General features: G+C 39.9%; 2 protein-coding genes across 8 annotated transcripts in view; both read right to left on the bottom strand.

Moving 5' to 3' along the window:
* The window catches only part of elac2 (elaC ribonuclease Z 2), an 18,410-nt gene extending 11,732 nt beyond the window's left edge, over positions 1-6,678 (bottom strand). Inside the window, exons 1-9 of one of the 5 annotated variants that reach the window (XM_046042635.1) lie at positions 6,590-6,678; positions 6,158-6,375; positions 4,758-4,808; positions 4,594-4,664; positions 2,217-2,281; positions 1,450-1,507; positions 1,302-1,370; positions 1,083-1,211; positions 306-361 (exon numbers count right to left, since the gene is read on the bottom strand). In XM_046042635.1, coding sequence (XP_045898591.1) covers positions 306-361; positions 1,083-1,211; positions 1,302-1,370; positions 1,450-1,507; positions 2,217-2,281; positions 4,594-4,664; positions 4,758-4,808; positions 6,158-6,363 — 705 coding nt within the window. In that variant the 5' untranslated portion in view covers positions 6,364-6,375; positions 6,590-6,678. Of the gene's footprint in view, positions 1-160; positions 220-305; positions 362-1,082; positions 1,212-1,301; positions 1,371-1,449; positions 1,508-2,216; positions 2,282-4,593; positions 4,665-4,757; positions 4,809-6,157 lie in introns of all 5 variants that reach the window. The other 4 variants (XM_046042616.1, XM_046042626.1, XM_046042630.1 and 1 more) reach the window with 4 other exon arrangements.
* A 1,671-nt stretch (positions 6,679-8,349) lies between these two features.
* Positions 8,350-14,274, bottom strand: part of map2k4a (mitogen-activated protein kinase kinase 4a) — a 13,949-nt gene continuing 8,024 nt past the window's right edge. For all 3 annotated transcript variants that reach the window (XM_046040887.1, XM_046040901.1, XM_046040893.1), the window contains 4 exons: positions 10,192-10,269; positions 9,609-9,757; positions 9,343-9,388; positions 8,350-9,141 (listed from right to left, as the gene is read on the bottom strand). In XM_046040887.1, the coding sequence (XP_045896843.1) occupies positions 9,028-9,141; positions 9,343-9,388; positions 9,609-9,757; positions 10,192-10,269 (387 nt within the window). In that variant the 3' untranslated portion in view covers positions 8,350-9,027. The remainder of the gene's footprint in view (positions 9,142-9,342; positions 9,389-9,608; positions 9,758-10,191; positions 10,270-14,274) is intronic.

Below are 14,274 nucleotides of genomic sequence, written 5' to 3'. Positions count from 1 at the left end.
GGAACAATAACAAGAACAACATAACTAATAATACTAATACAACAGCTGTATGGATCTGATGGTTAAAATGAAGAAAAACACATCATACCAGATCTTATCCTTATTAAATGATCAGTAACTGCCACATGTTCTGCTTTATCTGCATTAAAAATCCACTTACACTGGCAAACCGAGCTCCTTGGCTTGAGCGACTAAGAAATTTCCCTTCTTGGGGTGAAGCTGAAAAAAAAGAAGAATATCAGATACAAAAGTTCCTTCATGTGTACATGGTATACAGGATGACAAAACTCTTGAAATTTTCCTACCTTACATATGAAAGAAACCACCAAAGAGGTATCTTTAGCTGAGTTTTGTCTTTCACCTACAAGATATTAGAAACAAACATTAACTGTTGGAAAAGACACGTTTTTACACCCAAGCTGTATGTATCTCCTTTATTTCCACTGTGTACTGTATTGTCGAACTACTACTGGATGGACTGTCAGGAAATTTCATACATCACCTCCTAAGCATTGTACAATCCAGAGTCAAATTCCTCATATGTGTACACATACCTGGCAATAAAGCAGAGTCTGACTGATGTTCCCCACAGGATGAATTGTAAAAACTTACGAGCCCCCTTAACCCTTCATCTAGCGCCATGCTGAGGTCAAACTTTTAATTTTTGTGTGGTAATTTTAATTTTAATTTTTGGTTTTGTATGTCCAAATACCTGCAAAACTGATGACATTATCATCAGCCTCACTTTAGAGTTAATAACCAAATGTTAGCATGCTATCACACTAATCTAAGACAGGAAAAGTAATAAACATCAGTGTGCCCTCAGTGTTCAGATTAGGGAAGTAGTAAATATTATATGAAATTAGGATTAGATTCCTTGCAGTTCAAGGAAGCACAAATATGTAAACTTCATCAGGTTGAAAATATATGATGTCAGTGTGAGTTGATCAAAATGTTTGAGAATGAATCTGAACTCCTCAAAACAACCAGATCATTTTCACAAACATAAGCTTCAGGATTTCCCCTTCAGTTCGTGACACATGCAAAATCCCGCAATATCCGCGAGTGGCTCCTAGACTTACAGGACTCACCTGGCCTTCCACCGTGGCTGTTAGTGTGGATGTCGTCTATCCTGGGAGAGGCAGGACTTCGAGAGGGGCTACTCCTGCCTGACTTGGAGGAGAGCTTTCCGCCATCACCCCTCAACTGTGCTAGAAAGCAAAAAAAACAAGAAAGAGTCAGCTTTGAACCATAACACTATGTAAATATCAAAAGCAGGCAGCATGATTATTTAAACTCACCAAATATTGGCACTTGATAAACAGTCATTGTCTCGTCCGTGTACGTCTCTTCAGTGTACGGTCGAACCGCTGGGAGCGTATGATACAGTATACATCACACAAGGCTGATACAATGCAAAGAAACAATGCAGTCATAAATTCAACATACACAGCTTGATGTCTTCCAGTGGTCCAGAGAACGACTTGATGGCATTCAGGTAGTTCTCCTTTTGATAAAAGAGGCAGAGAAGAAGAGACAATAAATGTAAAGCAAATACATGTTACATTAAAATCCTGCTGCATGCGTGTTCACACTAGGGTTGGGCGATGTCTACTAATTTCCACTGGACGATGCCACAATGAAAATAACGTTGTCATCAGGTGGGGGGGGGGCAGCAGTCGTCTCACGTGCGTGTGTTCTCGCACAGACTATAAGTTACGTTACAAGTCGCAGTGGATATTTTAGGCAAGGACCAGGTAAAGCAACAGTAAACACACAGAGTGCAAATGTTGGTTTCATTTGTTTGATAGGCTGCGTCATTAATAAGCCGACGTGCGGCTCACCTGCTGCTGTGATAACAGATGCCGGTTACAAATATACGGAAAAAAGATGAGTTCTCAGTCTTTTAGGCGACTTTATAAAACATACTGCTGATGGAGAAAATGGAGCAGATGGGGGCAGAGAGGCGGGGCAAGCCGGGGTGTTTACCTGAGGTGTAGGTGTGTGTGAGTGTGTCAGAGTGTGGGGAGAAAAGAACAGGTGCATAGCCTACTTAAAAACAATAATAAGAATGTTCATGGTCATTAAAACCTGCTTTCACAGGGTGGTAATAAGAAAGTTTGAGATTCTTTTTGCTGGGGGATGTCTGTCAGCCATCGCCGATGGACGATCTATCGGCCCAACCCTAGTTCACACTGTACGCCTGAGTTTCTCACCAGCTGTGGAGGTCCGGAGAGAACACACTCTGGAACACCAGTGTCCTTCAAGGTTAATATCATCCCTGCAGAGGAAACAACACACATGGGTAAGTGTTCTGTAAACAAAACAATAAAAATCAGCAATAAAAATCATATTCAGTAGCCGCCATACTTCCAAAAATAAACCTGTCTGTATAACTAATCGCTACATGCACATCTTTTAAGGATATAATACAGTTTAATAAATGTGTCAATACATGTCACTAAGAATTTTTATGAAAATCTTTTGATAAAAGTATTTATGCTTCTTAAAATGATGTGCTTTTTCTTAGAATATAAATTTTGCTAATGTTTTATAATTTGGTGTGGTCTAAATCCTCAACCTAAAACTCTCAACACTGTTTCTTTCTGAAGACTGAGATATTATATTTTTAATCAAAATATAAAACAAATTATTTCAATATGTTAAACTGTGACAATAATCAAAAGGTATCAAATAATAATCTGCATTCATTTTGCAATTTTTACTCGTTATTTGTAAGAAGCCAGTTTTGCAGCTCTTAAGACATGTTGTCCATATTTCTCTTCTTACTACTACATATTCAACGTAGTGACGAGACGCGCTCTGTAGAGCAGTTTGTCCGTTTGGGCTACTGTAGAAACATGGCGACGTCCATGTAAGAGGCTCTGTGGTGTATGTAGATAGAAATGGCTCATTTTAAAGTAATAAAAACATAACGGTTCATTATGAAAGGTCTTTATACACCAATGAAAAGATAGTTATGGATATTATATTGAATTTCTGTCAATAGATCCTCAGAAATATTACACACTGGACCTTTAATGAAAACCAATAACTATAATTAGGTGAAATATAATCTAGGGCTGCACGATTAATCTGATCTGCAATCATAATGTGCAATTACATAACCGCAAAAAGGGTGCGATTCAATAAAACAGAAAGTGTGTGTGACGCTCTCTTCTCTGTGTGCGCTGCAGTTTGCTCATTATCTTCGCCCACACGGGGCTCTCGCATGTGCCTCTAAAAACAGATAAGCCTACGTGCAATGAGAAAAATTATTTATGAGCAGTGTCCGAGTAACTTAAGACTGATGTGCTCCGGTCGCTCTGTGACAGAGACAGAGAGACGTCGGCAGCAGCTGAAGCAGTAAGACAGAAGAAAACAGGGAGACGATAATGAAGGTTTGGGTTAAGCTAACTGACCATTTAATGTTAGCTGTATCGGTGCCTTTTGTTGTTCAACATGCTCAACTTTTGTCACTTTTCGACAACCGACCAATCACAGCTTCGATGGGGCGGGACATTAAAAAAAGTTTGACGTGCTGCAGCAAATCATTAAATGTCTGTTTTACATCTATTTTTCTAGTTATTGTTCTAAATATTGTTTAACCTTGTTCAAGTTGAGAAATGTCAGTATTTTGTGCATTCCTTGATAATTAAGCAAGTAGACTCACAGTACCATTTGTTCCATTATAATCTAATCGCAAATCGCAGTATGACTTTTTCTCCAAATCATGTAGCCCTAATAATAACCTTCCTTGGATAGCTATAACCTGGATGATATGATCTTCACAGACGTCACCTTTTCAGTTCATTTCACGGAGCAACAACATCATTCATTTGGAGTCGTGTTTGTGTCTCCTGATTCACTTCCTGTTTTTGGTCTCTTGAGGGAAATATCACCAGCTAGTTTCTAATAGGGATGTACTGATCCAACTTTTTCAGTCCCGATACCAATGCCTGGGCTTTGGGTATCGGCTGATGATGTTACTGAGATCAGTGTAAAATAAATGAGCTATATTCCTCACTGGGAGGAAGAGACTGGGGATCATTCCTTCATGTGTGAGGTGACATCAGGCTTGATCAGGTGTGAAATACTTCCAAGCTGCTGACCCCTTGATTTTAGCTCACTCCATGCTGTGTTAGCTGTCCTAGCAAAATGTTCAGGTCTACCGGAGTACCGTTGACACGGTAATTTAACTGATTAGATCGGCCCCATAGATCAGCCTCTTGACACTGACAACACCGTCCGGCTATCTGAGTAAGTACGGAGTCCGATATCGGATCAGCGTAGTCTCTAACTGCGTCTGTCTGCGTCAGCTGCCTGCTGTGGCCAAAAACGCTATGAGAGCACAGAGAGTGAACAAGAACAGTAAAGTTGCTGCCAGACAGATAAACAATAGGCTGAAACTCACTATAAAGCTCTGTAAAAAGCCGAGGGGAGCTGCAGGTTCATCAATACGAGAGACAACTTCCAAATTGTTTTTACATTCTCATTTCATACATTGTTCTTATAAAAATACTGAACAGTCAGTCAGTGACACGTATAATTTTGGTGTTTAAGATCCCAATTCATCAGACAGATGCTACTGACCTGATAAACCTCCCACATTCTCCCAGCTCAGTCTGGTCAGGAAGATGTTGTCCAATCGAGCAGCTTTCAGTCTGCCAGAGGAAAACACAAGAATACGATCTGTCTGTGTCCATCAGACTGACCGAGATGACGACAATTTGGGTATGTTGCGATGTTCAGCTTACTTGTGTTCCTGCATGAGTCTCTGTGTTCCTTCTCCACAGTTAAACAGATACCTGCAGCAGAGGGGAGTGAAGTTTGTAATAGTTATGCCCTTAATACTGCCTCCTTTAAATACTACAGAATTTGACACGAGTCCCCAGAGTAGGTGTTATGGGGAGCCACACATTCATGAAAGACCCACTAGAGACTATTTATGTAGCCTGAAACTAAATTGTTAATAACTTATTTTTCATCATGCAAAACTTGGTTTAATTGAAGACCACCTGAAAGCATCTTTAAGACCCCGAAGGGGCACACAGTTAACTTTACACAGCAAGATCAGTTTACTCTTCACAAGGAGCACTTCTGGGCAGGTGCTCAGTGTCTTCTGTGGCTCTGGCAGAGCTTTCGATAAGCTCTTTAAAAACCCAGATGATGTCCTCGGGGTTGTCTCGGTTTGGGCTAGATTTTTGACAGAAAGCCTGTGTAACACCCTCAGGTTTGGAGTTTAAAAAGATGTGACCACAAAAAGACATTTTCAGGTTGTAAGTGTGGAGGATCCAGTTATTTTGTAGCTTGGCCTATACTAGGGAATAGTTTTAATATCTCAGCTTCTGCTGCACACACGTTGACCATTCTTTTTTAAATGTGTCTCTCAAAAGTCCCCCAACTTCATGGTATGCAATGCTACCTCACAGAAAAAGTATGGGAGTTAGCATTGCACTCCCAACGAGAAACTTGGGAGTGTTTCATATCTTTACTAGTGGAAAGTTTCATTCCAGTGTACTTGAGTGTAGTGAGAAGTGTGTTTTGTTGCAACTGTAAGCACGCTTAATAGTAATGGGGCGGCTGCGGCTCAGGAGGTAGAACGGGTTGGCCGTTAATCGGAAAGTTGGTGGTTCAATCCCTGGCTCCCCCTGGTTGCGTGTCGAAGTGTCCTTGGGCAAGATAGTGAACCCCCGAATTGCCCCTGTGTATGAATGTGTGTGAATGTTAGTTTCCGTTTGAGCACTTAGGCTCAGTGTAGGAATGTGTATGACTGGCGCTTTGAGTGGTCAAAAAGACTAGAAAGGCGCTATACAAATACGGAGCATTTACATTTAATGTCAGAGTGAACTGACACATCCTAAAGTACACTTGTACATCACTGCAGCAAGGCAGAAATCCACTGGAGGTCAGTAAAAACAAGATTTTCACTTGATGTTAAGCTGATCTTCAACAAACCACATATAAACTACAGTAATTATGTTTTGTTGTTGTATGTTTTGCACAGTTTCCTTTAAAGACTGCATTTTAATCTAATTTAACACTTTGTACCACAGTTTTTGTATGTGAAATTTGGGTGAACGACGCTTACACAGCCCTGGTTTCAAATTTAAACCCTGGACCACTGAACCCCCTGACATTTTTCTGCATAAATTACCTGTTGTACTCGGAGAAGACATACAGTGACGCAGCATTATCCCTGCTTCCAGCGCCGACCACCTGCAGGTACACCGTGGACGGTCCGTGAACGTCGCCTCGTCTGCTGCGGTTCTCTTTGGTTTTCACTCGCCGCAGCGGCTCCTTCTGCTTGGCTTTCTTCAAACCCGGCGGCTGTCTCGTCTCCGGGTTATTGTTAGTGGCCATTGTTCGGAAAAACTGGAGAACAGTCCGGGGGAAACGAAAATGACAGCGTGCGACAGCCGGAGGACCAGCAGAGAGAGCTCTGCCTTTGACAAACAGGAATGTGAAGGACCTGAGCTTCAGATGGACCGTATTCATAATAAATACGAAACCCAATGTTTTTAATTACCGGCGCCGGTGAATCACATCTGAACACACTCAGTTAAAGCTTATTTAAATAATTAATTACCTAACAGAGGCTAGGTGCACACTCAGCAGGACTTTGGAGGTTGGTTGACACATGTGACACTTCTTCCGGCATCTAATGATGACGTTAACATATCTTATAGCTCATTGGTGTGTAGAATCATTTAGCAGGTTTTGTGGACCAATCACAGAGGGTTTTTGAGAGAAGGAGGCGGGGATAAAACTACTTCTTGAAGAGGGGTGTAACAACAAAAACCTACTAAAAAAAAGAAACCGCTAAAATAATATTACAAATATTAAGCTCTTATAATAAATCCTGACTAGCAAATAACCCCAAACATCATGCTAATTAAAAGGGTTGAAACATTTTTTTTTTTTTTTTTTACAGATTACCAACTTATTATGTGAAGGAAAAAACAGATGCATGCACAGGTCAGGCAAACATCCACCTGATGGAAATCAAAACAACATCTTTACGAAAACTGAGGTGGAGATTTCTTGTTTTAAAAAAGCTCATATTATCCCAAAAGTCATTTACAGTTCACATAAAAAAAACACTGAAATTGTCAAACGCAGTAGCCAGTACATTTGAAAAAATAAAAGATTTTTGTTTGTATTTAGTCACTTTTGGGATCAAGTCATTTACTAATTAAATGATGAGACTATAAAGCAGGAAGAAACAGAGAACAGCTGCTCAACATCAGCAAAACCAACTTGCTGATCAATGATTTTTGGAAAAAGGAGGTGAAGACACTCACTCCTGGTGGAGCAGGTGAACAGTTTCAGGTTCCTGGGAATCAGTGCCACAGAGAACCTCACATGGTTATCTCAGATCTCCACGCTGGTAAAGAAAGCTCAAAAACACCTGTATTTCTTAAGGAAACTTAGCTAAAAAAAGCTAAATTGCCAAGTTCTTACTTTATCAGAGGAGCAATAGAAAACATCATGACTGGAAACATCACAAATTGGCACAGCAGGTGCACGGCCCAGTGATGATATTATTCTGGTATAATAATAATAATAATAATAATAATATCATCCTTATTTGTAGAGCACTTTTCAAAAACAAGTTACAAAGTGCTTTAACAAGTGTAAAGTATACAGTATACACTGTTAGATGGTATCATATTACTCTTACATGTACTAATCACTAATGCTCAGTGGTGGACTCAAGCTGTCTGACAGGCAGGGGCATCAAAACACCAAAAAGGGCAACAGTTCAGGTGGTGGGGCAACAGGGCACTGAATTTGGACGACACGCACTGACACATATTCATTGAAAATTCATGCCTTTCGAGTGTATACAAAAGCTGGTTTAGATGATTGGTATTCTCGAGCGCCCCCAGAAACAAAACATCTGCGCAGCATAACTTAGTGAATATTTATTTATTCCATTGGAAGAGCACCGCATCACCTCGAACATTGGGACACCCCAGAGGGCACACCATTGTTTTGTTTTTGTTTTTATTTTACATAAGAAGTGCACTTCATCACATTGTTTGCACATACGGGCACCTTGGAAGGCACTTGACTATATTTCCTCACACAAAAGGCGAGACTAGAGGGCACTGCATCATGTTTTCTTATTTTATTTATCAAAAGGGGCATTCAAGAGGGCACTTTTGTTTTGTTTGTTTTTAACATGGGAGTCCACCACTGCTTCTGCAACAATTTCCCCTATAGGGATCAATAAAGCATCACAGTATCTTATCTTAAAGGCACTATTCTGCTTCAGAAAACACGGACACAAAACCTAACATTATTATAAATACATTATCTATTCAGGAAAGAGACAAAACACACTTTTCCTTTCTCTTCCTTTATTTATATATGAAGTATATAGTCCATTGCACAGGGGAAGGCAGCAGCCTCTCAGCACCGACTGGACTGCAGGTCTAACATGATTCTGACCACCAACACTTTAAACTGCTTTATACCCAGAGAAGCAAAGTTCCATTAAGATACCAAACACAATGCTTTCATTTACATACATGGAAGAGGTTGAGACAATTCACAAAGAGCATTATTCCAGTATGCTGAAGAAGCTCCAAATCAAATACTCCACATGATTTTTGGTTCTATAAATACAAGTTCCAGGTTATTTTCTTATTTTTTTTTTTTCCTTAAATCACTGTACTAACCACTGAGATGCATCCTCATCAAGATGAGTCAAGACCATGATTGATTGTATCAGCTAGTATACTTACGTGACTGTGTGAGTGTGTGTGTGTGTTTGTGAACGAGAGAAACAGAAGTGCTGATATATTATACAGACATGACTGAAATGAACACCACTTTTATTGCAAATGGTGTTCTTTTATTCTTTTTTTTTTTTTTTTTTTTTACAATTCTCTTAACACTGCAATATGGGGACCAAGCAAATTTACAAGAGGATTTATTTTGTTTACCTTGATGACTCTTTTTTAAATGTATTTATTGTTGCAGACTGGTGTATATTTATTGGTGCATTTCTGTCTTGTATCAGTCCATATACATGGGTGAGCTGGGAGACGCTGGCATCTGATCCAGGAGCCTGCAAACATAACCAGCTACATCGACGGAGCGCTCCTCGTACATCTGGATGAACGGGTCTTTCTGGAATGGGAAAAGAAAATGTATACATCAATACTCCAACAAAATAAGAGGACGGTATGTAAACTGTCACTGCATGTAAAAAGTAAACCTCCTCTAAAGACTGGATGTAAGTCGACTCAATACATTTTAAAGCTTTCATTTGGTACTTTGAGTGTATACAGAGAGGCCAGTAGCCTTCATGAGCACTCAGTATGAACTCACCAGTAGCTCCTTGTACTTTGGCCTCTTCGACTCATCCTTTGTAAGGCTTGAGGAAATGGTTGAAAAATAATGTGTGTTAAAAGTATGAGGGTGCAGTTCAGCCATTTGTCCACCAGAGGGAACAGAAGAGCAAGCAGCAGCTGAAGTTTGTACACCATGAAACAACTGAGAACCTCTATTACAGCCAACTTATAAAAAGGTTCAATTTTTGGACATTAGAACATAATTTCAATTCAAAGTCTGCACTCGCAGCAGTGGGTCCTTACCACACGTTAACAAAGGAGATGAATTTGGGAGAGAAGCGCCTCTCATCTGAGTTGCTGAGTTGTGGCGGGTCTCCCCTCACCACCTGGGTCAACTGGTCAAACACACTGTTCCACTTCGGGTAGGGAAACCGCCCTGTGGCCAGTTCATACTGAAATACATGATATACACACATAAAATCAGGGCAAACTGAAACTGCAAATTGGGTGTTGAATAGCATTAGAAAAACCACAGGAATCTAAAAGCCTTTCTCACAGTTAATGCCATAATTATTATGTTAAGTTGATTAAGATGCTTCAGGATCTTGAGGGCTCAGCACCTCTGCACAACACCTTCATGGTACGTGATGTCTAACCGTGTTTATCAAGGCATGATGGGAGCAAAAAGCATGTCCTATAAATTGCAAATGATTCAACATTAAAATACTGAAAATTTGGGACCATATTTTAGAAATTTTTATATTTTATTAACATCAAATTTACACATTTGAATCATTCCTCCACTCTCTTTAAAGGACCTAAGGATCTGTGAGTATATGAGTGTGTGAGGCACCTTAGATTGCAGTGCTTAGAGCCAGATACTCACCAGTGTGATTCCCAAACTCCAAACATCTGAGCGGACGTCGTAGCCCTGCCTGGATGCGCTGGGGTCTATTCGCTCAGGCTGAAAATTAAACAGGAAACTCTGGGTTTAGAAACTCTAGTGAACAGTTAAAAAGAAAGCTACTGTTTGTGTTTCACGTATGCTGAAAATGACGGGTGCTTTTTGGTGACAATGAGACGGTGTGTGCAGATGATGCATGTAAGAAATTCCCTGTGTGAACTCATATTCTGAGAAACCCAGATAAGATGGCTTACTCAAATATGGAAAGCACGAATGTAGCTTTGAATTTACTCATTACTTGTTACTTGTGCTATTCGTGGAAACTCTGCAGAAGATTTCAAAAGCTCTAAAGCTTGTTTCGCTCTTTTGAGCCTGCCTGTTTCAAAACGTTGACGGAGCTTTTGTCAAATGAAAAGAAACCACGTGACTGATGAGGACAGAAGCTTCAGAATGCCATTCATGTTTCAGTTTGACAGTTTTGCATTTACACTATGTGCTCCTATGTACATTAAAAGGACATCAGTCATACATAAGTATGGGAACATTTCTACCTGATACCAAATACCAAGTTTACAAAAGTAATATTTTAATAAATATCAATCTCTAATCGTTACAGAAACTCATCTAAAATGTCACATAAATAGCTCACAGTGGACACTGGGCCAACACCATGCAAATAAGTTACTTTATTTATATATAAATAAATAAAATAGTTTATATGTGGGCTTATTGGGCAACGCATTTACAATAAGATGTGCATTTACTGCAGCACTTCTAGACAAAAGTATTATAAATTTAATGATACCTTCGACTGTTATTGCACATAGAGCTGGGGGATATGGCCAAAAATGTTATCATGATAAATGTCAAATCATTATTTCTGTCAGGTTTAAAAGCTGATTTTTGCTCCTGAGTGACAAGATGGTTAATTGTGGTTTTAAACTTTTCTTTATGGTCAGAACAAACACTTGACGCCAAACAGTGGATCACTTAGTGCTAATTTGTTCATGATTCAAATTAATTAAATCAAACATTTATTTAATATTTGTTATATTGTTATTGAGGAAAATTATATTTTTTTGTTTTACTGCCCAGCCCTAATTGCCAAATTGTATGAGATTTACTCTTTAAAATCAGTGAGGTGTTGCAGTCCCTGCGACCCTGTACGCAGGATAAGCAGTTGACGATGGATGGATGGATATGTTGCAGTGTTTTGGCTCCAGTCTTGAAGGGCTGCTGTAAGTTTTGCAAACTACAAGATGTCACTGTACATGTTGGATTTAAAGCCCCGAAGCTTCAAATCTTTTCTCAGCATTAACAGAAAGAAAGCCTCAAAGCTGCAGAAGGCTTCACCTGCCCATCACAAGGAAATTCTACAGGCACATGCTACAATGGTGCATGTGAACAACTTTGCATGAACAAGATTTTAAGATGCGTTATATGCGAGTTCCAGACTAGATTATCGGGAGGAAGAAGGTGTTCATGCCCAAACTGGGCCGGAAAAAATCCATTGCTAGACAAACTGAGAATACCAAACCAGCTCTTCACCTCTGGGCATGTTTTCACCTGCACAACAAGATGTCATCAGCTCTCCAGCTCAGACACACGAAGCGTGTTCCCTCATTCCTGTAGCACTGCTCGCCTTACAAGACCGCCATTGCCAATTCTCTCACTCACAATCTTCTCTCCAGTTCATCACAAAATCCGCAGAACAGACTTGGTAATGAAGTGTGTCGAAAGGCTGCAGAAATCTCCTGCTGCTGTGCAGAGAAGGAGGAAGCACCTCGCTGGCCCATTTACAGGCCTGATTTAGATGCTGATGTCACCCAGCAGAGCGGGACAGTCTGTGCTGCAGCGCTGATGGGTTTTATGGAACAGCAGCTGACTACTGCAGAGAGCCCACTCACATCTGCCAAGACTTGAAGTGTTTAGTCTCAATCACGGCAAATAAATTGTTTAAAATAGAAAACGGCATGAGTGTGGAAACGATTAGCCGGCTATTTTAATGATGCATTTATTGTAAAGTAATCTATTATATATAAAAATAAACATTTGTAAGTTGGATTTTGATCTTTTCTATCTCTTATCAATATAAACGGAATCACTGTGGGTTTTCAAATTGTTAAAATAAAATAAGCAACTAGAAGGTCACACTTTGGGCTCTGGAAACTGCTGATGGTCACTTTACAGACTAAATGATTCAGTGTTTAATCAAAATAATGAACATAATTGTTAGTTGCAGCCCTAAACAGCATCATAGTTTTTACAATTGGTTACACGTATTTCTCTGTACCAAGTTTACTTTTTCAAAAGAAAGTATGGACAAAACGGTGGATCACTTTTCATTGCTTTGACAGAAAATGCATTCAATGACCACATAGTTTACTCGACCACCTTTAAAACTCAATTTTGCACTTTCTCATATTATTTTAAAGCCCTAATTTATGTTCAAAACATAACACAACACTACAGTAAATTAGACCCCAATTTGCCACATCTACATCTAAAGAAGGAAAGGAGGCAAGAGAGGATTGAAGGTGTGATGTGGATGAGGAGACACAGTTTACTTACATGCATTACTGAAATTACTTTAGTTAAAGCCTACTGCAGCATTTTTTTAGGTCATTCTGGTCTGAGTGACTTTTTCTTGTTGGGAATCAGTGCTGTTGTACAGAAATCGATCCTGACATGTGTATGAAGTGTCGTTAGTGCATTTTTGGTCGTGAGATTGTCTTGTGGTGCTGAGCTGCATGTTGGTAAAAAGAACTGTGTAACTCAGTTTAGGGAAATGTGTGTAAGCAAAAAAAAACAACACCTGCCACAGATGTGTAAGACTTATTGAGAACAGCAGCTTTTGTCCTAACCATGGCCTTCAAAAGTTGCAAATAAGAGCTACTGGTTCTTTAAAACCGGAATTCCACCTGCATCCGACACCTGAGTGTTGCCTGAGGAGCATGTTGTCTATACTCTGTCGTAAGCACATATCTAAACAATAAGTCAGGCTCCCCAGCTGTACTGAGGTCAGTTTTCTTCCGTCATTAAGCAGGCTGTAACCAGCACCACAGTGATCAAACACCTGGAGAGTCTGCCAGCTGGAAACAAGAAACTGGAACGGAGATTCCTGCTGTCTGAGCTCACAGCCATGGGAAGCTCCTGGGTGACTTCGTTCAAACCACCTCATGAATGAAGCTCCCGCACTCGGCCTTTCAGAGGGCGGTGTGTGTGCGCGTGTGTATATGTCTGGTGGTATGCTGCTGTGTCGTGATAGTGCCTAACCAAATTTAGAATGGAAAGTGCTGTGGAGATGCCGGGGGGGGGGAGGTGCCCCCAGGTGACGTAACCCCACAACAGAAAATAACCTCCCGTGATGACGACGCGGTGAGATCACCTCTTTGAAATGCTGCTCTTCAATTATGTTGTCAGTAACGGCAGTGATAATCAATTATTTCTAAAAATATAAGGATTTGCTTTCATTATTTTATATCATTGTAAATAAATATATTTGTTAGAGAAAGCAAAGCAAGCGATTTGAAGACATCACCTTGGTCATCTGATAAATTAACCTACTGATCCTTATACAGGTGCTGGTCATATAATTAGAATATCATCAAAAAGTTGATTTATTTCAGTAATTCCATTCAGAAAGTGAAACCTGTATAATTTATACATTCATTCCACTCAGACTGATATATTTCAAGTGTTCATTCCTTTTAATTTTGATGATTATAACTGACAACTAATGAAAACCCCAAAATCAGTATCTCAGAAAATTAGAATATTGTGAAAAGGTTCAATATTGAAGACACCTGGTGCCACACTCTATACAGATATTTAACTCAAAACACCTGCAAAGGCCTTTAAATGGTCTCAGTCTAGTTCTGTAGGCTACACAATCATGGGGAAGACTGCTGACTTGACAGCTGTCCAAAAGACGACCATTGACACCTTGCACAAGGAGGGCAAGACACAAACGGTCATTGCTAAAGAGGCTGGCTGTTCACAGAGCTCTGTGTCCAAGCACATTAATAGAGAGGCGAAGGGAAGGAAAAGATGTGGTAGAAAAAA

This window comes from Micropterus dolomieu, linkage group LG02 (assembly GCF_021292245.1).
Source record: "Micropterus dolomieu isolate WLL.071019.BEF.003 ecotype Adirondacks linkage group LG02, ASM2129224v1, whole genome shotgun sequence".
Taxonomy (NCBI): Eukaryota; Metazoa; Chordata; class Actinopteri; order Centrarchiformes; family Centrarchidae; genus Micropterus; species Micropterus dolomieu.
Note: the sequence above shows the minus strand (reverse complement) of the source record. Positions and strands in the feature narration are given on the sequence as shown.